Genomic DNA, 26,005 nt, shown 5'->3' on the forward strand with positions numbered 1-26,005 from the left:
ATGCAGAGGTTGAGAGGAATTTATATTTCCACTGGCTACTGGTAAACAGACCTTTTTTGTTGAGGATTATGCACAATGGTATTACCAACATATTTATAAATCGCATCAGAATATTGCTTGTTTTTTAGTTGCTCTAGAATGGTAAAGTGACATTGAGAAAATCCCAAGGCTGTTTTTTGGTTAACAAACATTGAAAGAGAGTCTCTCAGGCTGAGGTTGCCTTGAAGGACTGTTTCTAATCGGAAGCGTCCTGTAAAATATGGCACCACTTTGTCTCCATTGTTTCTGATTTACAAGGACCCTGCGGCCCACTGCTTAAGGCACAACAAATATGCCATTTTGTATAGCTTTGGAAGACTACCAATAAAATACTGTATTTTGAAATGCAGAACATTTTAATATTATTAGACATGATGCAGAAACAAATGTGAAAAGGGAAATATTCAAAATTAGAATGCATGTTTACTGCCTATTGACACCATTGTGCCACTGCAAACTATAAAATATGTGTGGAAACAAACAAATACACCATATATATGAATGTGGTGGGTTAAACTTGTGTGTGTGCATGAAACAAAACTCTCATGCCCGCTGGAGGCATTTTACCCAGCGTGAGCGGCACACACAAGGCACATTGAGCTGAGATATACACTGGCATGTTCATGTGTGGGTGAGAACCATTAGTATGGCTTTGTATAAGTGGTCACACGTCTTTTACAGTCAGCAACAAGCAATTATATCCTTTATACAATGACACACTAAATGTAAGACATTCATTCATCTTTGGAACACAAATTAAGATATTTTTGATGAAATCTGAGAGCTTTCTGACCTTGCGTAGACGGCAGCGCAACTACAACATTCAAGGCCTGGAAAGGTAGTAAAGACATTGTTAAATATACTCCATGTGACATCAGTGGTTAAACCATAATGTTACACTGGACTGATATCACTTGGACTTTTAATGATGTCCTTACTACCTTTCTAAACCTTGAATGTTTCATTTGTGTTGCTGTCTATGCAGGGTTAGAAAGCTCTCGGATTTCATAAAAAATATCTTTGTTTGTGTCCCAAAGTTGAATGAAAGTCTTACAGGTTTGGAATGACAAGAGGGTGAGTGATTAAAGACAGACTTTTTATTTTTGGATGAACTGGCCCTTTAACATAGATAGTATGATGGATGCTTTTCAGCTCAGCTGGATTTTGTTTTGGTTCATGAAGAAATTTGCATCATCCTTCGCCCTGAACATCCTCCTCCTCTTTGTTTCTCTCTCACGAGTTGTAAATAAAGTCCTGCTCTGCTATGTGTTTTTGAGGAGTAGATCACTTTCCAGATGTTCCTAGAACAAACTTTAGCCAAACAAGCCAGTGTCTCCAATATAGCTCTTCTATGGTCCACCGTAACCCCTCCTGCTTGTTGATTCAGACATTGGGCATGTGGGTGTCAGGCAAGAATGTAGAGAAAAAGGCTGTTGTTCAGAGCTCCTAACCTGATGCAGCTGCAAATGTGTGCGGGCAGGTTTAGTTGTGCTTGTGTTGTGTTTAAACAAGCCCAGCACAATAAGGGCTATAGCTATGAGATTATACCTCCATAGAGACAAATCCTGTTCTATGATTTCAAAGAAGCAATAAGAACAAGCTTGAATGGACAGTTAATGACATTAATGTCCCCCTTTATTTTTAAATACAGATAGCTCAGTGTTCCAGCTCTCTAAATCTTTTTTGAGTCATAACAGGGTTAAGACACTCTGTTTTATCGAAATGTCTGGAAGGACTCGTTGCTCATTCAGGCTAAGGATTTTTTTTGTTGTTGTTGTGCCTCGACACTATTCTGAGTACTTCCTTAAAACACATCTGAGAGTAGAGATTCATTTTGAAGTTATCATTTGTTTTCCTGAAAAGATTCATTTATTTGGAATAGTCAGTAGACTATATGGGGGGGGTGGTCAGTTTGTCTGGTTTAGCTTGTGTGTGCCTTTTGTTCTGTGCTGTGACGTACTTTGTGGCCTTGTCTCCGAACTCGAGCACTAGCGTGCACTTGTTGTGTGGGAAGCATCGGTGGATTCACTTCTCCTGTCGCTGCGGCTCCATTTTCCAGTCTGCAGTGCAGACATGGAGCGTGAGAGACAGAGAGAGCGCTAAATAGAGGAGACACTGAGATTGTTTTGAGGGGATGTTAAAAAGCCTTGGAAGATAGCCTTTCAAGTAGAGGTGGCCCTGACGGATGAGTGTTTCTAATCTGAGCCACATTCCTGTAAACATTCCTGTCACCATCACCGCTGTGGTTTCCTGTTGTCCTGCTGTCCAGTCACATCCTTATTAAGTGCTTAATTCACTAACAAGTTGCTAAATAATACAGATGAAAAAGACGGTATACATTACATTTAGTGCTGGTAAACGATTAATCGCATCAAAAAAATGAAAGTTTTGTGTGTACCTAATATATATATGTGTGTGTGTACTTGTTTTTGCTACATTGTGGGGACCAAATGTCCCCACAAGGATAGTAAAACCTGAAATTTTTGACATTTGACAATGTTAAAAAATTATTAAAAATAGTAAATGGTCTTTATCTGAAAGTGTAACGATGCAAACATGTTTTCTGTGAGGGCTAGGTTTAGGGTTAGGGTTGGGTTAGGGGATAGACAATATCATTTTGTCAGTATAAAAACTATAGAAGTCTATGGAAAGTCCCCACAGTTCACAAAAACAAACGTGTGTGTGTGTACTGTGTGTATTTACTATGTATATGTATAAATACACACACATGCATGAAAAATGTGTTATAATGGTATATTAAATGTTTTTATATCATATAAATTAAGATTATATATATATATATATATATATATATATACATGTAAAAACATGCAAATTATTTCAAAATGTGTACTATGTGTGTGTCTATATATATATATACGTAATAAATAGTACACACACATATATTATGTACACAAACTTTTATTTTGGATATTTTGGATTGCAATTAAGCATTTCCCAGCACTAATTACATAATCAAATATTTTAAAAAATTAATAAATTTAATTACACTACATTAAATTGCATTAAATTATTTAAGTAAATAGTGCAACGCAGCAATTTAATTCTTCGCCTCTTTATGAAATTTAGGTTTAAAATTCAAAGTTAGGTTCAAAAGGTAAAAATATGGAAAAATGTTACTGTTTTTGCTGTACTTTGGATGAAATAAATATATATATATATATATACGCAGTGCAGTCTAGAGCATTACATTTAATATTTAATATTACATTTAAAATTAAATTACATAAAAATCTAAATAAATCAAATCATATATTATAACTGCTAACGTCTGTACCCCTCCCAATCCCTTCGCTAACACTAAATAGAAACTACAGTTCTTCCACAGAAAAAAAACTCTTAGGTGGAACTGCAAACTGGTTCAGTTCCTTTAAATCTCTGGCTCTGTGCCACCTTCTCGCAATTCATTAGCAAAGCTCTAGCACAGAAGTGAGAGGAGCCTTGCTTATTTACCAAGCTGTCTGCTCTCTCTTGGGACTGACAACCATATAAACATTTGCAGCTCAGCTGAATCTGTTAAAGTGATGTCTGACCGCTAAAGCACCCGAATACAAGGCACAATGACTATGACTGGCTACGTGTTAGTTATGCTTCTGATGAATAATTTCTTGTGAATGGAGTGGGAGTATTTGTAGTCTTGACTGGTTAAAAATATGAAGCTGATATGTGGACACTTGTAGATAACATTTGACCCCATTGTGAGCACTGCCAACAAAGAGTTTCCTGAAACAGGTTTGCCAAGTCGTTACTGTCATAAGCAGTTGAGTCACCCTGACCCACATGATAAAGACGTTTACGATAAATAACGTGTAAACTGTCATGTGACAAGTTGTGATTTGAAATCATATAGCATTTCATGGACAATGCCGGCTTTTCCTAGAAATCAGCCTAACTACAAACTGTTATGCCGTTTATATTAACTTTAAAATGTATTCGTATAGAATTACTGTTAATTGTTTTATACTTTCACTATGTAATGAATTCACATTTGTAATAGACCAAAATGATGGAAAGCAAACCGATTGTATTACTTTGATTTACTATTATGAAGTATAAAGTGCCGCCAAAACATCTGTTGTCAGACCACGGTGTTGCTTCCCTCAGTGGTCCAGTGTGCTGACAGAAGCAGCGCTGTCAGCATTTTTCAAAGCACATTACGTTCACATTACTCTTTAGATCAGATGATTTTAGTTACGCATACACTAGTTTATAGATGATTTTACAGTTTACGTGTAATCTTTAAGCCCTGCTTGCACAATCAAAGTTACAAGACAAAACCTGTTGCATTGAGTCATGTGTGAGCATACCAGAGACTCTTGTGCTGTCAGGAGACGCTTTGTAAATGTTGAAGAGTTTTGGAAAAGCAGGTGTAAAAATACTATGAGCAGGTATTCCCCTATAAAGCAGGAAGTGGAACAAACTACGTTGTAGATGCCAGTCAGTATACTCATGGTCACAGTCATTTCATCCACAAATAGACTTGCACACAGACATTATGTTCAGGTTTTTAAGGGATTTTATATTCCAAGTTTTTTTTTTTTTTTTTGCTTCTGTTCCTTTGCTTTATAGTAACTATTTCTGTATTTCTGAGTTCTCCAAAACAAATTCCAAAACATGTGGCGTAATGGCTACAACAAAAAAAGATTCTGGATCATTTTATTTATATTAATTATATTATATTAATTATATTAATTATATATTAATATTTATTTATTTATTTTTTGAAAATATTACAGGAATGAACTGCTTTTAAGAATATATTAATTTACAAAACATATTAAACTGTGTTTTTACTATATTTTTACCGTTTTTACTGTATTTTTGGACAAATAAATGCAGCCTTGGGCAATTAAATCATTACATGAGAGTTTCTGTTTTATACAATATTTACTCAGAATTCACACACACACACACACCCACACACAAATGTTTTTCTCCATTAACTGCATTTAGCTTTGACCTGTTACCTATTATATGCAATTATTCAGATTATTTCTATATAATAATTATACATTGTCTTTTTTCCTCCATAGATCAGGTGATGGAGAAAGCCATGCACAAGTGTGTACTGAAGCCCCTAAAGCCTGTGATTGAGGCCGCTCTGCGGGACTTCCAGGTCAGCAGTGGGACTTGGCAGCAGCTGAAGGAGAATCTAATTTTGGCCAAAGCCAAGCAGCCCCAGGAGATGGGTGTGGATGGAGCTCTGCCCCCTGACCCTGTGGCCATAGAGAAGATTCGCCACAAGTTTCACAACATGTGCAAGATGTACTCACCAGAGAAAAAAGTGTCTCTGCTTCTCAGTGTGTGCAAGCTCATCTACAACATAATGGAGAGCAACTCAGGTACATGCGCGTGATGCATTTGTGATCCTAATACTTCTGCACAATTTGATTTCAATTCATGCTCCAATCTTTGTTCTAACAATGGCAGGGAGGATGTATGGGGCAGATGACTTCCTGCCCATGCTGACGTATGTGATGGCCCAGTGCGACATGCCACAACTGGATGCTGAAATAGAATACATGATGGAGTTACTGGACCCATCCCTGCTTCATGGAGAAGGTACGTTAATGGAGACCTATTATGCCAATTTTTACAATATGTAATATAAATCTCAGAATGTGTCTGTGAAGTTACAGCTCAAAATATCTCAGACCATTTATTACAAAATTTCAAAAATGCCTATTTTGAGTGAAAGCAGAAACACGCTGTCTTCATGCATGTCTGTTTAATTGTAAATGAGCTGCTGCTTCCCGCCCCCTTTTCCAGTACAGGGTTGTGCCTTTACAGCTCATACCTCAGATACTCTCAAAAAGCATCTGTTTGGTTTGGATTATCATGTTTATTGCGCTAAAATCATGCGTTTTAAACCATATCAGTTTAAACTTCTAATATACGCATAAAATGGTTGTCACACGGCATGTGAGTTCTAAACTAAGTTCTCTTTCATGTCTTATTGCACTTAAACTGTCAAATACACACAAGTTTATATTAAAAAACACACATGAGGAACAAAAACAGTCAGTTATGTCTGTAAGGGTAAACATCTAGGAAAGAAATCACGTTTATATTAACACACAGCGTGAACACACCTCGTTTTCAGACCAGCACGCCCACGTGTGCACAAATGGACGCAAATGCATTTGCTAGTTAAACAACGTGGCGTAGGATGTAAAAAAAATCGGGCTGAAACTAACAAAAATCAATTGCATTGCGCCAGGTGTATGATAGAGCCCCAAGTTGCTTGCAAAAACAAAATGCTGGTGCCGTGAGTGGAAACGTGCAGATTAAGGGGCAGTAGTATTATAATAAGATCCCCTTCTTACATCACGAAGAGAGCGAAATCTGAGCGACTTTTTTTTTCATATGCTTGCAGAAAAAAGCTTACCAAAATGAAGTTCCTAGGTTGTCCTTTTTAATGTTTTCAGGAACCTGATTATAGCACTTAAACATGGAAAAAGTCAGATTTTCATGTCCCCTTAAAAACATTAAATGTTTTTTATCTGATTGTAGGAGGCTATTACCTGACCAGTGCATATGGGGCAATGTCTCTCATCAAGAACTTCCAGGAGGACCAAGCAGCTCGTGTGCTGAGCTCTGAGACCCGTAACACACTGCACCAGTGGCACCGTAGACGCACAACCCAGCGTACCACACCATCTGTGGATGATTTCCAGGTAAATTGCCTAACAGACATATAAGTTCTATGTAAGTTCTATAGTTCTATACTTCATATAAGACATATGTCATATAAGTTCTATAAGCTTGATATATAATGGGATTTACACCTAGATTTATTCTTTTTTGTATTCAGAACTACTTGCGGGTGGCACTGCAAGATGCAACCAGTGGCTGCACAGCTAAAACCCTCAAGGTGCACCCTTACGCCACAACGGAGGAAGTGTGTCAGATATGTGCGGACAAGTTTAAAATTTCAGACCCAGAAAACTACGCCCTTTTCCTCTTGACGGATGAAACCACACAGCAGTTGGCCCCAGACACTCACCCGCAGAGGATCAAGGCTGAACTGCATAGCCGCCCACAACCACAACTCTTCTACTTTGTGTACCGCCAGATCCAAACTCTCACTGTGCCTTCAGACCAGCTCAACGACAACACTTCACCCAACTGAGAGAGCAAACCTGGTCCTCTCGAAACTCCTTCTCAGCCACATTTATGCATCTCCTTCCTTAGGAACACTGCTAACGTCTGCATTGTTTTGAAAAAGCTGGAGGGAAGCGGAAAATGTGCTTAGAGGGAAATAGGGAAGGAAGGCTGTGTCTGACAGATGCAGCATTTTTTATGCTCCGTCTTCACTATTTTCAAAACGTTTTGGGAAGTGGCACGCGACCATCACGAGAGAATAGCTGCACCCAAACTGCAAATGTTACAGTATGCCTGTATATTCCTTCATGAATTTTGAACGCATTCATGTTAGCAAAGAAACAGACACATTTTAGTGTTAATGTTCCACATTGAATACACTCCAAAATCGTGCCTTCCTCTTCCTAAAGCTCTACATACCTCCTATTCTTCGCAATGCTGAGAGACTGTGGCATTTTTATCATATGACTGCATCGAGGTGAAGTTCCTTTAGCATTCGTTCAGTAACATGGACATCTCAGTCCCTAAGGACATTGTGGACAATTGTTTTTTGATGTAAACGTTTTTTGTTTTTTTTTGTGCAGTTGCTGGTAAACTGCATTCTTTTTATATATGATTTATTGTTATAATAATGCATGTATCTCTGTGATGATAAGACCAATTAATGAACCAGGCATTGTTGCCAGTGATGTTTTATCATATTGTATTTGTATGAATTATGATCATTACGTTTTGTTAAAGTCATTGGTAGTAATGGAGATGGTAGAAATGGTGAGGTTTAGTTCTAAAATACTGTACTACTACTGACAAGCTAAACATTAGGGCTTGCGGTAATCTGGATCTCTTTTATACTGATTTTGGTTTTGACTTGCAGACAAAGGGCTTTTGGCAAGTAGGACAAATGGAAAGATCTGTGTAAAGTATGAGCGAGTAAGAAAAAAGGACATGAATGTTTAAGTGTTTTAAGCAGGTGTAGAGTCATTGGTAGAAAAAAATATACGGACAGAAAAGGTTTTTAGTGTCACTGTAAAGTGCTATCAGGGAATACCGAGATGGATGAGTCACATAGAGGAGAATAGTTCTTTAACATTCATAACTATACTCATAATCTGCAATAATTTACCAAGTATTTCATGTTCTACTAATGTACTTTATGTTTGCATGTTTTGATGTAAACTCGGGGCATTGTTTTTTTGTTTTTAAGAGACCAGGGTGCTGAAATGCTCTAATCCCATGTAACGATGATATAGAAACACTAGTCACATCTGAAACACAACTACATGTTTCATGTCGTGAAATGTATTTTAACAAGATATTTTATAGTCTGTTAAATGTATACATATTTATATACAATCTGTGCAGGAATTTATCACAGATTTTAAAAGTTGATTCAAAAATATTGTATATTCATTTGGAGAAAAGCTCATCGTCATTCTTTTATCTGTTCTGTGTATTTGCCTTTTTTTAAATGTACTCTTTTGCACATAATAAATCGATGTTGAACATTTATCGTCTCTGTCATCTTTTATTACAGGCTTCCACAAGTATTTTCTACAACAGTTTTACTGATTACTGAACGTTGCTATTCTTGTTTCGCTAATGAACCGGAAGTCTGGCCCATAAGATTCAACCGTTCTGTTCGGTAGTGTGTGTGTGTGTGTGTACTTGTTTTTGCTACATTGTGGGGACCAAATGCCGGCCTGCGGTCCCCACAATGTTAAAAAATGATTAAAAATAGTAAATGATGTTTATCTGAAAATGTAACAATGCAAACATGTTTTCTGTAAGGGCTAGGTTTAGGGTTAGGGTTGGGTTAGGGGACAGACAATATCGTTTGGTCAGTATAAAATCTATAGAAGTCTATGGAAAGTCCCCACAGTTCACAAAAACAAACATACTTATAAATCATACAGAATGAGTTTTTTTTGGAAAGTAAAAATTCAGAAAGTTTCCTGTGACGGGTAGGTTTAGGTGTAGGGTTAGTGTAGGGTAATAGAAAATATGGTTTGTACAATATAAAAACCATTATGCCTGTGGAGAGTCCCTACAAGTTGACCAGACCACACCGCGCGCGCGCGCGTGTGTGTGTGTGTGTGAGAGAGAGAGAGAGAGAGAGAGAGAGAGAATGAGTATGTTAGTTTTATTTACATAGCACTAAGTCCATTAAATACTACATGTATTGTTTTCTGACTGAGCAAAATTTAACATTTAAAAGTTAACGTTAAAAAAAAAATAAAAAAATAAAACATAAGCATGCTAATGAAGATCTTAAAAGGGAACTGAATCTTGCTGATTTAGACTAGATTAGAATTTCCTGAAGGCATAGACTGCTGTAATACTTTAGCTCCTCTTAGTGGATAATTATTGCAATAATATATAACTCTTTTTGGTAATGGCTCCATAAAAACAACAGTCTGTCACTGGTTAAACCATGAAGACTCATAGTTTAATATAAAACGGCCACATTCAGAAATATTTAGGAGGAATATAAACATAACATATAACTTATAAAAAACTTTTTATGGAGACGAAAACAAGATTTTGCACTTTGTCTTACATGTTTTACCTTTTAAAACATTTAGACAAATATTGGAAAAAAAACGCAATATCTTTTTGGTACTATCTACTTGAAAACAACAGTCTGCTATTGATTAAAATCATAATTAAACACATTAACACGGCCACATTAAGAAATATTCAAGGGGAAATATGTTCAGATATATATAAAAACTTATAATGGAGTATGCAAAAAGATGCACTTTGTCTTACATGCTTTTACCTTTGAAAAACAAATACTGAGTTTTGTTTTTTGTTTTTATATAATATAAAAAAATCAGTCAGGGTCTGGTGACCACGGGACTTTTATTATGGTATGTTTTTTTGCTGACGGTGAAACAGTGGTTCCGCATTCGGAGTGTGTTGTTGTGCCTCTAGTCAGGCGGCCGGACTGTAGCCGCTGAAGATGATGGAGCATTCGGCGTCCGACTCAGAAACTGAAGATCATGTCCAGCCTTTACTACGGCGGAAAGACACCGGAGACATTAAGAAAGGTAACAGGACATTAACTATGAATGTCTGTTATACATTTATCCAGATACCACGTAATAAAAAAATGTGTTGGTACCATATGTTCGGTATTAGAACTTACAAAGAAATGATAAATACGTAAATACAGTTATAGTAGTTGTGCTTAACTGACAGTGTTCAACTGCATTGTAAACTTGCCATTTGCAACCCATGTTAAGAAATTCCTATTTGTTTTTAGTATTCATAAGATGTCTCAGTCATTCAATCATCCCAAAAGTGCAGACTTCATCTCTTTAGCTCAGTGTGATATAATTGTCGCAGCATTTGATGCAGTCTGCATAAATAATTCAAGAGCATTTTCAGATGTGCTTTAAAAACAGCCAGTCACGTGAAGGAGGAAGTGTGTTAGTCATGCAGGTAACTGCCTTAAAAAAATATACCGTGATAACTGGTTTCCTCCTAAAACTGCGGGAAAAAAAGTTTAAAATCAAATAATTAATGGTTTGTTACAATATGACTATTATTATTAATAATAGCATTTGAAGATGAAATGCATATTGTATCAACAAAGTGTTAGTGATGATGATGCTGATTTGGGAATGCATCGTACAAAAACGTATTAACGTCGTTCAATAAGTGAATCATATGTTAAAGTGGACATCGGATGCCCATTTTCCACAAGTTGATATGATTCTTTAGGGTCTTAATGAAAAGTCTATAATATACTTTGGTTAAAAATTCTCACTGGTAGTGTAAAACAACACCCTTTTTACCTTGTCAAAATGAGCTCTGCAGAAATCATCCCATTTTGATGGATTGTTTCTTTAAATGCAAATGAGCTCTGCTCGCCCCGCCCCTCTCTTCTCTCTGTGGAGTGACGAGCCTGTTTACTTTAGCCGCATTTAGCGCATTTAGCCACGAAACTTGTTAACTAGCGCGTTATTAGGAAAGGTGATTGCAGAGATTCATTAAAAACCCTTATACTCACTTCTGCTGTAAGTGAAGCTGGATCACGAATGATTTGTGCAAACATAGACGCATTTATGTAGATCGGGAGGCGCATTCCCTTCACAAAAAAAACGTAATCCACTGCATCTTCAGTGGCTCAAATGTCGGGAGTAAATGACAACCACAATGTTTATTTACATTATTACATCCAGCAACACAACACCTCAATCGCTCAATCAGAGATATTCTTGTCTAACTTACATCCCTGCTCCGGCATCGAAACAATGGAGGTCTGACAGCTGGTTACAGCTGATCTGAGGTAAGACGCTTATGTCAATCAACTATCGTGGGAGCGGCCTCTGTGGGTGTGACGCCACACCGACAGGCATCTGAGAATGGCTCGATTTGAAAAAGGGGATATTATTTTTACAGATTAATTAAAAACCACTGCAATGGATTTTTATCATTATAGGGTAGATTTGTACATACACTGCCAACACACATTAATGTTCAAACAACACGTAAAAGTGAGGTTTGCATCCGGTGACCCCTTTAAGAATGAGTTGAATGAAAATTTCTTTTTAGTCTTTAAGAATCTGAAAAAATAAACAAATGAGAAACAAATGAGAAAGAATCTCTAAGATTTAAACTGGATAATGAGAGTCTTTCTTGTAATTCATCGTACACTAGTTGTGCTGCATTATTTGAGTGCATGCAAGCATGTTGTGAAAGATCCTATTATGTCACGACATTCAGTTGACAGTTTGAATGCAAAAGACATTCAGGTTTGGAACAACTTGAGTGTGATTAAATAATGACAGCTGTTCTTAGGAGAATTTTTTAACCACTGTTTGCCAATGGGTTGTTCTGTTTGTTCTTCCAGCTCCTGCATGCTGCTCCTCACGATACGGGTTGGCCTTTTTGTCCTGTTATGGCTTCTTTGTGGCATATGCCCTCAGGGTGAACCTTAGTGTGGCAATGGTAGACATGCTGAAAAACAGTTCCAGTGCCAGCAACAGTTCCTCCGTCTGCCCTCATCATAAAATCCCTGTGCCCAAACACAATCACACTGTAAGAGCATCTGCTTTACAGTCTCACATATACTGGCGTTCAAATGTTCGGGATCAGTACGATTTTTAATGTTTTTAAATAAGTTTCTTACACCGTGTCTACACCGGACGCAAGCGGCAGTAAAATTCTACAGTAAAATGCTGTTAATTGTACAGTTTTTAGAAGTAAAAAAGAACAAATCAATGTATAATTTACCGTCGAAAACTGTAAACTGATATTCCCAGAATTCTCTGCGTGACACTACGCGTTTGAAAGTATTTTGTTTAAATAATCATGTTTTTTTTTTAATAGTTTCTGTTATCAGTTATGTACATTTGGACTTTATTTTACATCTTCTGTTGTTTAATGAATATTTATTGCATTACTTAAGTGTTGTGTGTTACCATGATGGTGTTTTGTGTTTGCATGAATGACTTTAGTATATACTTCGGCTTGTGGCCAAGATACTTGTGATGAGCTTTGATTCATCATGTGGCTTTCTCTTTAACCACCTGCATTATTATTGTGGATGTCAGTATGTTAAAGGTACAAAACAGATTTTAGCAGCAGTGTGCTTTGTTGAATTTACTGGTTTACATTCAAATTTATTTGTTTGTAAATTGCAGTTTTGTACTGTAAAACGTACAGTTTTTGGTCATAAATGTGTTCACAGTTTTTTTTTTTTTTTTTGTATTTTTTACAAAATTATTCTGGCAACCACAGCTGCCAAAATTATTTTGTAAAAATGACAGAATTTTTTTACAGCGTACACTGGATGCGGCACGGCGCGACACGACAAATTCCCAACAGTAAACTGCTGCCGCGTTTTATTTATGACATGCTCACACAAAGTTCATATGATTTACAATGGTCTCTTTTTCGCGTCCAGTGTAGACAGACTTTAGCTGTTGCGTCGCGACAGCTGTCACGTCGCAGACAACGGTGTTATGCTCATCAAAGGTTCATTTGTGTTCATTTGATTAACAAATGCAGGAGATATTGTAAAACATTATTATGATGTAAAATAACAATTTTCTGTTTTAATTTACATTAAATTATAATTTATTCCTGTGATCAAATCTAAATTTTCAGTATCATTACTTCAGTCTTCAGTGTCACATGATCCTTTAGAAATCGTTCTAATATGCTGATTTATTATCAATATTGGAAACCGTTGTGCTGCTTAATTTTATTTTATATTATTTATTTGTTTATGTATTTATTTTTTGAAAACTGTTTTTTTTTTTTGTCTTTGGTGAATAAAAAGTTAAAAAGAACAACTTTTATTTAAAATAGAAATATTTTCTAACAATATACACTACTTTTCAAAAGCTTGGGGTCAGTACATGTTTGTTCTTTTTTTTTTTTTTTTAAAGAAATTAGTATTTTTATACAGCAATTAGGGCTGCACAATTAATCGAATTTGTAATCGTGATTACAGTTAAAGATGCCACAATTATGTAATCGTTCAAAGGCACAATTACAAAAAAAATCCACTTACATTATTTATTTATTTTTTCTCATTGTTCTAATTTTTACATTTGTACTTTTCTATATTTAAAGAAGAAACTATATATAAAAATGTGGCATGCAGTTGCTTGAAACAATGGTATAAAGCTATTCAAAAGATCATTCAATGTAAATTGTGATAATCGTAATTAATAATTACAATTACAATTTCAAGGAAATAATCAACAATTATTATTTTTGACATAATCGTGCATCCCTAACAGCAAGGAGGTATTAAATTGATAAAAAGTGATAGTAAAGACTTATATTGTTAGAAAACATTTATATTTTGAAATAAATGCAGTTCTTTTCAAATTTTTATTCATCAAAGAATCCTGAAAAGTATCACAGCTTCCAAAAAAATATTTGGCAGCACAACTGTTGCCAACATAGATTATTCTTATAATAATAAATCAACATATTAGAATGATTTCTGTAGGATCATGTGACATTTAAGACACAAGTAACGGCTGATTAAAATTAAGCTTTGCATCACAGGAATAAACTACATTTTAACGTACATTAAAACAGAAACCATAGTTTTATATTGTAATAACATTTTGCAATTATACTGTTTTTTTTCTGTATTTTTGATCAAATAAATGCAGCCTTGATGAGCATAAGAGACTTCTTTAAAAAACATTAAGTCCTACTGAATCCAGACTTTTGAACGGCATTGTATTATAATGCAAATGCCTTGTTTTACTATTTATTAAGAGGTGTAAGTGTATTAATCAGTATATTAAGGTATATATGTATTTTGGATTTCCATATAATCAATCAAATTGTTTTCAATTTATTAAAAAAAAAAAAAAAATCAAAATTAAAATTTTGAATTTAAAATTCAAATAAAATTTAATTAAAACAATGTCACATTTCTCTCATTTTTATATGAAAAGAAAAGTGTTCTGGGGAAAAAAGGTTTTTATGTGCAGTCATAGTATACTTTTTCAGTAATTTAGGTCCGAGCATGAGATTTTGAAAGCATTAATCATATTTATTTCAATGTCTCGACAGGCCAGGGTGTATGATTGGGATTCAGAGACTCAGGGCTGGATCCTGGGCTCTTTTTTCTATGGATATATACTTACGCAGATACCAGGTGGCTACTTTGCACGCAAGTATGGTGCCAAGTGGCTCTTTGGTATTGGCATCCTTTGCACTGTTATCTTCACCCTGCTGACTCCAGTGGCCGCTGATCTGGGAGCTGGTTATCTCATAGCTGTCAGGGTGTTGGAAGGCATTGGGGAGGTAAGCTCAAAACCCATTACCTACCTTAGTACTTTCAAGTTGATGTTTCATTGTTGTCATAGATGATATAGGTGTAATTAATTTGGAAAAATAAAAGTCTTATAAGTTATTCTTGTGCGTCCAGGGAGTGTCATATCCTGCTATGCATGCGATGTGGGCATCATGGGCTCCACCTCTGGAGAGAAGTCGACTGCTCACTATCTCTTACACAGGTACCCTGCTTTGATTTGTAACAATTTACTACGGTTCTTATGTATTTGTACTATTATTTCATTTTTTTCTTTTCTTTTACAGGTGCTCAGCTGGGAACTGTAGTGGCCCTTCCTCTGTCTGGCCAGATATGTTTTTATCTAGACTGGACGTATGTCTTTTATATATTTGGTAAGTCTTGTTATACAACACATTTAAAGGTGAACTATGTGCACAAGCGGCATAAAATGTAATGGTGAAGATGCTTTCACGGGCTCGTCACATTCTAAATGCACACTTTATCTGATTTCTTCAAAAATAATAGGAGCTGTTGGGCTTCTTTGGTTTTTCCTTTGGGCTTGCTTTGTCAGTAACAGTCCCAGCGAACACAAAAGGATAACGGAAGCTGAGAAGACTTACATAATGGCATCTTTAAAAAATGAAGTAGGCAACGTTACAGTGATATCATACAGTGTCTATTTTCGAGTTTATATTTCCATTCTCAAGCCAGTTAATGTTTGACTCATTAATTGTTTGTATGTAATAAAATGTGCCATTCCCTGCTGCAGCTGTCCCCAGCCACAGATTACATCCCATGGACATCAATTCTCAAGTCTTTGCCTTTATGGGCCATAGTTGTGGCACACTTCTCTTACAACTGGACATTTTACACTCTGCTGACTCTCTTACCCACCTACATGAACGATATTCTCGGATTCAGCATCCAGCAGGTCAGTGCAAAGCAGGGCTGATACATCATTTTTTGAGAATTTGTATTTTTACCAAATTTATTTAATATATTTATTTTATAATTAGTTTGTTTTGAATGCTTTGTAAGCTACCGATGGATTATCATACATCTCTGTGATATTTACTTATCTTCTTTCTTTTATTTTATCTTCTAAAATGAAAAATTATTTTGCATGTTGAAGTTTGTAAGAAAAAAAAAAATATATATATATATATATATATATATATATCAAAAGCTTGGGATCAGTAAGATTTTTAATGTGTTAAATTTTTGTTTTCTATTTTAATATACTTTAAAATGTAATTTATTTATGTGATGCAAAGCTGAATTTTCAGCATCATTACTATTAATGTTGGAAACAGTGATGCTGCTTAATATTTTTTTTTTTTTGGAAACTATGATACTTTTTTCAGGATTCTTTGACGAATAAGACGTTTAAAAGAACAGCATTTATTTAAAATATAAATCTTTTCTAACAATATATACAAAGTTTGGGGTCAGTTTTCTTTGAAAGAAATTAATACTTTTATTCATGGATGTGTTCAATTAATTAAAAAGTAATAGTAAAGACTTATATGGTTAGAAAAGATTTCTGTTTTTGAACAAATGCTGTTCTAAAAACATTAATCAGCACAAATGTTTCCAACACTGATAATAAATCAGCATATTGAAATAATTTCTGAAGGATCATGTGACACTGAAGACTGGAGTATTGTCTGATGAAAATTCAGCTTTGCATCACAGAAATAAATTCTATTTTAAAGTATATTAAAATAAACACTTATTTTAAATTGCAGTAATATTTCAGAATATTTCTGTATTTTTCATCAAATAAATGGAACTTTGATGAGCATTGAAGAGACTTCTTTTAAAAAAAATTTGAACGAAAGTGAAATTTTTTTTTAGTCATAATCTAAAAAAATATATATATTACAATATAAAATAACTGTTTTCTGTTTAATATATTTTAAAACTTAAAAAAAAAATGTTTTATTTATTTATTCCTGTGCTGGTAAAGCTGAATTTTCAGCAGCCATTCAGTGTCTTATGATCCTTCAGAAATTATTCTAATATGCTGATTTGTAGCTCAAAAAACATTATAATTATCAATGATTAAAAAAAAAAAAACAGTTGCTTCATATTTTTGTAGAAACTGATGAATAGAAAGTTAAAAAGAACAGCATTTATTTTAAATAGAATTGTACAACATCACGGTCACTTTTGTTCAATTTAATGCATAATTAATTTGACTTAAATTCTTAAAAAAAAAAAAAAGTAATTACCCCAAACTTTTGAACTGTATTTAATATAGAAATAGGTAATCTGAGAATGATCATTAAATTTGCCAGTTAGTAAGAGTGAACTTGCTGTCATTCTCAGAATGGGATGCTCTCGGCTTTGCCATACCTTGGTTGTTGGTTGCTGGCTTTGCTGGGTGGACAGCTGGCAGACCTCCTGAGAGAGAAATACCTTTTCCGCACTGTAATTGTGCGTAAGGCATTCACCATAGTAGGTAAGGAATTCACATTACTGTATATGCTGAACAGTGCACATTTGAAAAAATGTTGATTGAACTGGTGATGTGAAATCTGTTAATGCTTTAAAAAAATCATTGTTTCCTGTTTCGAACGTGTCCAGGAATGATGGGACCAGCCGTCTTCCTGGTGGCTGCTGGCTACACTGGCTGTAACTATGTCTTGGCTGTAGCCTTCCTTTCCATTTCTTCCTCTCTAGGCGGCATTTCAGCCTCTGGATTTAACATCAACCATTTGGACATTGCTCCCTCGTAAGACTATTTTTATTGCCAGTCATGCAAATTTTATGGTTTAGGACAACTGTACATGCAACCATGTTACAAGTTAATTATCATTAGAACATGTATAAAGTACCACTTGATTTTCATATATAATTTTATCTTTTTTCTCTCTCTCTCTCTTCACAGATATGCTGGGATATTGCTCGGGATCACAAACTCATTTGCCACTATACCAGGCATGGTGGGCCCTGTAATAGCAAGATCTCTGACTAAATCTGTAAGTTACAATTTATTGCATTTATGTATAAATGTAAAATAGATGTTAATGTTAATTATTTTAAGAGGGATCATACAAAATGCTTGTTATTTATTATTTAGTACTGACCTGAATAAGATACTTTTTTAATCTAAAAGATGTTTACATATAGTCCACCAAAGAAAATAATAGTTGAATTTATATAACAGACCCTGTTCAAGAGTTTACATACACTTGATTCTTAATACTGTGTTGTTACCTGAATGATCCACAGCTGTGTTTTTTGTTTAAGTGATAGTTGTTCAAGAGTCCCTTGTTTGTCCTGAACAGTTAAAGAACAGCATTTTTGTGTATTTGAACCTTTTCCAACAATGACTGTATGATTTTGAGATCCATCTTTTCATACTAAGGACAACTGAGGGACTCATATGTAAACATTACAGAAGGTTCAAACGCTCACTGATGCTTCAGAAGGAAAAACGATGCATTAAGAGCCGGGGGGTAAAAAATTTTTGAATTTGAAGATCAGGGTACGAAAACTTATTTTGTCTTCTGGGAAACATACAAGTATCTTCTGAAGGGCAGTACTACATGAACAAAATATACATATTTATGCAAAATAAGAAAAATGTACACATCTTCATTCTGTTCGAAAGTTTACATCCCCTGGCTCCTAATGCATGGGGTTTCCTTCTGAAGCATCAGTTTAAAAAAAAATCACTCTTATGACTGATTCTGGGTCATGTATGTTTTTATGTATAAATGCAAACATTAAATGTTTAATTTCAAGAGAAATTCATTTTTCATGTTCGTGATAAAGTAACAAATGCTTAAATATTTTGTTTTAATCTACAGAACACCATTCCAGAGTGGCAAATTGTCTTCTACATCTCTGCAGCAATCAATATATTTGGAGCTATTTTCTTCACAATATTTGGCCAGGGCACAGTCCAGCCTTGGGCTGTCCAGAGAATACACGTCCAATGAAGCACATCTACCGTTAGCCATGTCCAAAAGGCCGAGGGGACGTACCTGTTGTAAATTCCATAGAAATCTTAGCAGTAGTTGTATATGGTTTGCAAACTAATGAATATTGCACAATCCAATGTTGTTGTGACCTTTGCCTTTTTTAATTGGTAATTTCTGTGTTTGTTATACATCATTAGTTTTCTGACAATTTTTATTTTATTAAACAAAGGTGCGATAATTGAAGGGAAGAATAAACGTATACCCTGGTGAAAAAACAGCATATGCTGGTAGGTATGTTTTGCTGCTGGGATGCTGGTTAGCTATGTTTTGATGCTGGTTTAAGCTGGTCCTTTGCTGGTTTATGCTGGTCCTTGACCAGCAACATGACCAGCTAAGACCAACTTAAACCAGCATCAAAACCAGCATCCCAGCATCAAAACATACCTACCAGCATATGCAGTTTTTTTCACCAGGGTATTCATGGTACATCCAGTCATGATAAGAAGACAAAAGTTTTGATCGCATATCCAGTGTAGTCCAATTCACTCTTGTGAGCGAGTCTGTTTAGCGAATGAAAACCTTGTGTGAATCATTCAGAGCAGTTACTGAATTCTCGAAATATTGAATCTGGCTCGCTTACAGAACCGCAAGTAAACTTATGAATTTTATTTCTAATTTAAGTCTGTTTTGTTAAAAAAAAAAATAATCTCATCATTTGGCAAAGGAAAACGAGGCAAAACAAAAATGATTTTTGTTGATTTTACTCAAATCTAACCAACTAATCAATTGCAACTGGAATCAATTGGAATCTTTTGCGATTAAATTTGCCTTATTATAGCCCTATATTTCTTACCCTTGCTCAAGCAAAAGGCCTTAAATGGGGTTATGGTTTAATTTGTGTCTGGATGTTACATTTTAGCCTTTTTGTACACTATGTCTGATTTATGTTTACATTTTTTAATTCTTTGTGCAATCGTTACTGAGTAAAACAAAATGAAAACATCCGTGTAAACACTATATGTTGCATAATCTGTTTTCAATACATGCATTATCAACTGTCAAATATCTGTATGTCTAATAAAAATTATTGCACTCGTTTATTTTCTTTGACGTGCATGTTCATTTTTAGAATTATATATAGTAATTGCGTCACAGTTTGTGTGCACCTGACACGTTTAAAGAACTCGTATTAACTTTTTCTCCTCTGTCAATTCTAAACTATTTAGTTTGTGTATAATAGTCATCTGACCTCCAGCATCCTCAATGACTGATGTAGGCAGCAATGCTGCGCCCGTCTGCGCATGTACAGTCGCTTTCGTCGGGTCTGTATTATAACAAGATCAGACGCGCCGCTCAGCCTCTTCAGCACCGTTCCAGTATCCCGAGCACACACGCAGGTACAGTACAGAACATTAACACGCATCTTTATCTGCGTACTTAAAACATACACCTCGCAAATGAGTCTGAGCTTACGAATGGAGCTCTTCTGTCGATATTTATGTTTTCTAAATAGCTGTCGCTTGTAATAGACCTTACTGATGCTTGTATTCGACATTGCGCTAGATACAGGCTGGGAATGAGAGAACATGGCGGCAGCTGCAGGGGAAGGGATTGCACTATTAAATCCCCCAGACATCTGAATGATCTCCGTCGCCTGTTGTTCTCAGACGACTAATATTGAAATGTTTTTGAGCAAATTAATACCGAAATGAATAGCTTCCTTTAGTCGTCCGGCTTATGTGGCATAATTCAAAGCTCTTTTTAAAGAATGCGTCTGTGTTAGGTAACCTTAATAAGAATAGCCCTTGCGTTAACCTCTCAAGTTAAGCTGGGAATTAGCTCCCTTAGACTAATGGCAGTCCGTCTCTTGCTTTAATGAACGTCTTGGAATTTTGTCCCTGACAAATGACTCATTTGGACAGCTTACAGCTCATTGGAAATGATGCTGATGCAATAATCATACATGGTGGGTTCATGATGCAGCCAAATCTTAATGCACTGCCTTAGAATGGAATATTATAAGCTAAAACCAACTGTTCCAATATATATATTTTTCTTTTGACAATATCGGCTACATGAGTGTCTCACAAATGGCTGCCAGTCTTTTAAATCAGTAGGCGAATCTTAACAAAATGGAGGTCTGGAGGACAAAGATGTACCAGGCATGAAGAAAAGGCATGCCCGGTCTGTTAAGGCATTACTAGTTATTTGGCAGAACTAGATGCCTAAATACCCCGAAAGAAGTGCTGGTCTAAAGGTTGAAAGGTGGAGATGGCATAGTGAATGCTGTATTTGTTAAACAAATTTCTTTGTCTGCATTTCTTTCGGTGTCCAATGAGTGAAATTCAGATCATAAGACATTTAAATTCTGCAGTGACAGGGAGCCATAGACGTTGCTTAGCTGGTATTTGTATCGGTTATTACAAGAGAACAAGAAAATTCTGTCATTGTTCAACCAGACGTCCCGTGTGGTTTACTTTCTTTAGCAGAACACAAAAGGAGAACTTTTGAAGAATGTGCAAGTCGTTCTTGTCCGTTTCCATGGTTTTAGAGGCCTTTAGAGTCACCATTCATTTTCATTTAGTGACCAGAATATTCAGCAAATTTCTAGTTTAATATTCCACACAGGTTTGGGAAAACATGGGGTTGAATAAATGTAAGAATTTTCAGTTTGAGTTGTACTATTCCTTTCCAATACTACTGGATTGTATACTGCATCATCAGATCTACTGCGGAACAGTGCATGTGTTTAAATGGCTGCTTCGTAAGTTCCTTGAATTAGTGGGTTTTAAATTGGTGCATCGTGCGTCTAACTTCGTTTACGTCTTTAATAGACTTCACCGTGACTGTTGGTGTCTTTGTAAAGCTTTACAGTTACATTGGCACTTTAAATAAAGCAATCAGCCATGGGAAAGGAGAAGCTCCATATCAACATTGTGGTCATCGGCCATGTGGACTCTGGGAAGTCCACTACGACTGGCCACCTCATCTACAAGTGCGGTGGGATTGACAAGCGAACGATTGAGAAGTTTGAGAAAGAGGCTGCAGAGGTATGATGGAGATATTTAAATGAATATATAATAAAAACTATTTCAAGCCGTTATATAATAGTATGGTAATGTGTGTCTCCTAGATGGGAAAGGGCTCTTTCAAGTACGCTTGGGTGCTGGACAAGCTTAAAGCAGAAAGAGAGAGAGGAATCACTATTGACATCTCCCTGTGGAAGTTTGAGACCAGCAAATACTATGTCACCATCATTGATGCTCCAGGACACAGGGACTTCATCAAAAACATGATCACTGGAACCTCACAGGTTGGGAAATTAACAGGCACATGAATATAGTATAGTAGCTATTTATATAGAAGAAATGAAACATTTCTAACGTTTTCTCTGATCCTCAGGCGGACTGTGCCGTGTTGATTGTGGCGGCAGGCGTTGGAGAGTTTGAGGCTGGAATTTCGAAGAACGGTCAGACTAGAGAGCACGCTCTTCTGGCCTACACACTGGGTGTGAAGCAGCTGATTGTGGGTGTCAACAAGATGGATTCAACTGAACCAAGTTACAGCCAGAAGCGTTATGAGGAGATTGTAAAGGAAGTCAGCACCTACATCAAGAAGATTGGCTATAATCCTGACACGGTGGCATTCGTGCCCATCTCTGGCTGGAATGGAGATAACATGCTTGAGGCCAGTCCTAATGTAAGTATTACAGAGGCAATAAAGTACTGTTTCCAGTAGGGCTGCACGATTAAAGGCACAATATGTAAGTTTTCACAGCTAGAGGACACATATTCAAAACAAACAAAGAACCAATGTTGTATTTTGATGATGCTGTGATTGAGTGTGGAATCGTGGGAGTTGTAGTCCTCATCCCCACAGCCAAAGCAATCCGTCGGAACAATGACGGGGCAGAAATCATGCTACATTATGCAACAGTCGAGCGGTTCCACTCCTTCCAGTCATGCGTATGTGAGGTAAAACAGCGCTGTTTTAAAGTTCTGTTATAATGCTACTCTGTGCGTTCGCCACCTGTCTAATAAAATGCGTAACATATTAAAGTGTTCCATGTTTTCTGCAAAATAAAACTGGAAAATCAAGGTTGTATGACGATTGGCAGGCGACGCAATGACACAGTCTGTTACACTTGTTAAACTTTCTCTGGATTTAAACATTCTTTGAAACAATTGGGATAATGAAAGTACATAAGTCAGCAAAATATATAACACTGTTCTAGTGTTTTTTGGATATTTTAATTTAAAAAAATCTTACATATGGTGCCTTTAAAGGATTAGTTAATTACTGAATTAAAAATTCCTGATAATTTAGTCACCCCAGTGTCATCCAAGACATTGCTTTCTTCAGTCGAAAAAAAATTAAGGTTTCTGAGGAAAACATTCCAGGATTTTTCTCCATATAGTGGACTTCATTGGGGATCAATGGGTTGAAGTTCCAAATTACAGATTCAATGCAGCTTCAAAGGGATCTACACGACCCCAGACAAGAAATCAAATCCCAGACTAGAAAACAATGTCATTTTCTAAAATAAAAAAAATGTAAACAAATCCTCACTTGCACCAGCTCTGCAATACCTTCCCTTGAACGCAGATGAGCCAATGGCAGTCAAGTATAAGTTGCATGGGAACGGAACTCTCAGCACCATTGAGAAACATCAGAAGATCCAACACTTTCACTGGTTTGATGGTGTTTATGCTACAAAATTGGTAAAACGATGTGCCTGGGGTACTTCTAACACTGATTCCAGGTATCCAGGGAGGACAGGCAATGGAATATGGAATTTATTTTATTATTTAACATTCATTTTCTGGTTGTCATTAAGTTACAATTTTCATCTGCTCAAGGAGAACGTTAATGTATCTCTGGCTAAAACTAGCTAACGTTAATGTCCATGCTAACGTACAAGCTTTAATAGCTAACTGTTCTCACGTCATGAACAGACAAAAACACATAAATGAAAATCTACATTTCAGTGTCTCTCCATATGGTTAAATGCAAATTAATTAAATTTTACACTGTGATACATGAATAGTTTTGATCTTGGATACTGTCTTCTGTGATCGTGACGATCACAACATAAGGCTTCTCCCGCTTGCATTGCAATCTTTAAACCCTCACTTCTAAAATAATCTTCTTACGCACCATATTTATTTTAAAATCTTTTATATATCCCTCTATGGCATATTTGAGTCCCACTTGAATATTCTTCAACGAGAGGTGGTCCTACTGTGTCCAAAATTGATCAAAAACACCTTTATTGTAAGACAGCTGGCAACTTTGTTTGTCCGAGTGAGCAACAGTAACTAAAAGTCAGTTTGGACTTTTAACCCACTGATGTCCATTGAAGTCCACTATATGAAGAAAAATCCTGGAATATTTTCCTCAAAAACCATTCTTCTGTCAAAAAGAAATGAACATCTTGGATGATATAGGGGTGAGTAAATGATCAGGAAATTTAAATTCTGGAGAAAACTAATACATTAATGAAAACAAAACAGAAACAGCTTTGATATGACTTAGAGTGATTGCCAATATGCTAAGCATGTTTCAAAGTGAAATGTGGCACTGTGTTTATTTACATGCTCAATGTCAATGTACGTCAGTGACGTCACACACCCTCGATTTTCTGGTATTATTTTGTAGAAAACATGCAAACCCTGAAGACTCTTTAATATGTTATGCATTTTATTAGACAGGTGACGAACACAGAGTAGCATTATAACAGAACTTTCAGCACACTCAAATGTCTCTAGTATGATAAAACAGCGCTGCTTTTTCATATATGCGCATGACCAGAAGCAGAGGAAACGGTTGACTGTGGCATAATAAGAGCTGTTTTGAGCTCATCCTTCATTTCCAATCACTCCAGTGTCCTCGTCTTGCTTCTACGACTTCCATATAGTGGACTTCAATGGGCATCAGTGGGTCAAAAGTCCAAACTTACTTTTAGTTACAGTTGCTCACTCGGACAAACAGAGTTTCCAGCTGTCTTACAATGACAGCTGTCAGTGTAAAAATTTAGTCCCAAGGTGTTTTTGATCAGTTTTGGACATAGAAAGACCACCCTGCTTATTACTACAGTGACGTTAATAAAACTTTAGTGTATTAGCTCATCGATGAAAATGATTTCTTGCAGAGTCCCATCAGTTTGCATCCACATTCAATCACCGTACCCTCTAGCGTCGGAAACTTACATATGGTGCCTTTAAGGGCTGCCTGTGGTTTTGTGGCAATCGCAACTTTTATCGAAAAAAATTAAAAATATCCCAATTCGATTTTTCCTTAATATTGTACAGCTCTGGTTTCCTTATGTCATATGGAGCATTTTGAAATTCTTCAGTGAATATGCCAATTTGTGCAAAATGGTATCCCAGCAGATTGGTCCCAATTAGCATCTTCAGCGTTCTTTATCTTTACTTTAGATGACTTGGTTCAAAGGATGGAAGATTACCCGGAAAGAGGGAAATGCATCTGGGACCACCCTATTGGAGGCTCTGGATGCCATTCAGCCTCCAACACGTCCGACTGACAAACCTCTCCGCCTGCCTCTTCAAGACGTCTACAAGATTGGAGGTCTTAATTTGTACAAACTACATTCAAAATTCAATCAATTTGACCTGTTTTTGACTATGCATTAAACAGAGCTAAATTAAATTCATAAATGTTTTCAATAGGTATTGGAACTGTTCCTGTGGGCCGTGTGGAGACTGGAATTTTGAAGCCAGGTATGGTGGTGACCTTTGCCCCCGTCAACGTGACAACTGAAGTCAAGTCTGTGGAGATGCATCACGAGGCTCTTTCTGAGGCCTTGCCTGGGGACAACGTTGGCTTTAATGTTAAGAACGTGTCCGTCAAGGACATCCGTCGTGGCAATGTCGCTGGAGACAGCAAAAACGACCCACCCCAGGAGGCCGCCACCTTCACTGCTCAAGTAAGCTCGGTTAACTTCTGTTCTCAGCTCTATTCAGCAAACCGGAGCAGTCATTACAAGGTTTATTCTTTCTGCTCAGGTGATCATCTTGAACCACCCAGGGCAGATCAGCGCTGGCTACGCCCCTGTGTTGGATTGCCACACTGCACACATCGCCTGCAAGTTTGCAGAGCTGAAGGAGAAGATTGA

General features: G+C 36.3%; 3 protein-coding genes across 6 annotated transcripts in view; all 3 read left to right on the plus strand.

The window, feature by feature from the left end:
- The window catches only part of rin2a (Ras and Rab interactor 2a), a 42,222-nt gene extending 33,551 nt beyond the window's left edge, over positions 1 to 8,671 (plus strand). For all 4 annotated transcript variants that reach the window (XM_051126283.1, XM_051126281.1, XM_051126280.1 and 1 more), the window contains 4 exons: positions 5,094 to 5,402; positions 5,491 to 5,622; positions 6,574 to 6,737; positions 6,875 to 8,671. In XM_051126283.1, coding sequence (XP_050982240.1) covers positions 5,094 to 5,402; positions 5,491 to 5,622; positions 6,574 to 6,737; positions 6,875 to 7,192 — 923 coding nt within the window. In that variant the 3' untranslated portion in view covers positions 7,193 to 8,671. The remainder of the gene's footprint in view (positions 1 to 5,093; positions 5,403 to 5,490; positions 5,623 to 6,573; positions 6,738 to 6,874) is intronic.
- Positions 8,672 to 10,067: 1,396 nt separating this feature from the next.
- slc17a5 (solute carrier family 17 member 5) lies at positions 10,068 to 19,970 on the plus strand. The gene is made up of 11 exons (XM_051125787.1): positions 10,068 to 10,214; positions 12,023 to 12,210; positions 14,716 to 14,949; positions 15,074 to 15,161; positions 15,244 to 15,330; positions 15,464 to 15,582; positions 15,708 to 15,869; positions 17,270 to 17,402; positions 17,528 to 17,675; positions 17,832 to 17,922; positions 18,757 to 19,970. Exons 1-11 carry the CDS (start codon positions 10,127 to 10,129, stop codon positions 18,886 to 18,888), a joined length of 1,470 nt encoding a protein of 489 aa, XP_050981744.1. The 5' UTR covers positions 10,068 to 10,126; the 3' UTR covers positions 18,889 to 19,970.
- Positions 19,971 to 20,113: 143 nt separating this feature from the next.
- Positions 20,114 to 26,005, plus strand: part of eef1a1a (eukaryotic translation elongation factor 1 alpha 1a) — a 6,936-nt gene continuing 1,044 nt past the window's right edge. Inside the window, exons 1-7 of the mRNA XM_051125788.1 lie at positions 20,114 to 20,267; positions 21,737 to 21,920; positions 22,004 to 22,183; positions 22,273 to 22,569; positions 25,308 to 25,458; positions 25,560 to 25,816; positions 25,896 to 26,005. The exon at positions 25,896 to 26,005 is cut by the window's right edge and continues 125 nt beyond it. Of these exons, the coding sequence (XP_050981745.1) occupies positions 21,777 to 21,920; positions 22,004 to 22,183; positions 22,273 to 22,569; positions 25,308 to 25,458; positions 25,560 to 25,816; positions 25,896 to 26,005 (1,139 nt within the window). The 5' untranslated portion in view covers positions 20,114 to 20,267; positions 21,737 to 21,776. The remainder of the gene's footprint in view (positions 20,268 to 21,736; positions 21,921 to 22,003; positions 22,184 to 22,272; positions 22,570 to 25,307; positions 25,459 to 25,559; positions 25,817 to 25,895) is intronic.

The sequence above is a fragment of the Labeo rohita genome, chromosome 13 (assembly GCF_022985175.1).
Source record: "Labeo rohita strain BAU-BD-2019 chromosome 13, IGBB_LRoh.1.0, whole genome shotgun sequence".
Lineage (NCBI taxonomy): Eukaryota > Metazoa > Chordata > Actinopteri > Cypriniformes > Cyprinidae > Labeo > Labeo rohita.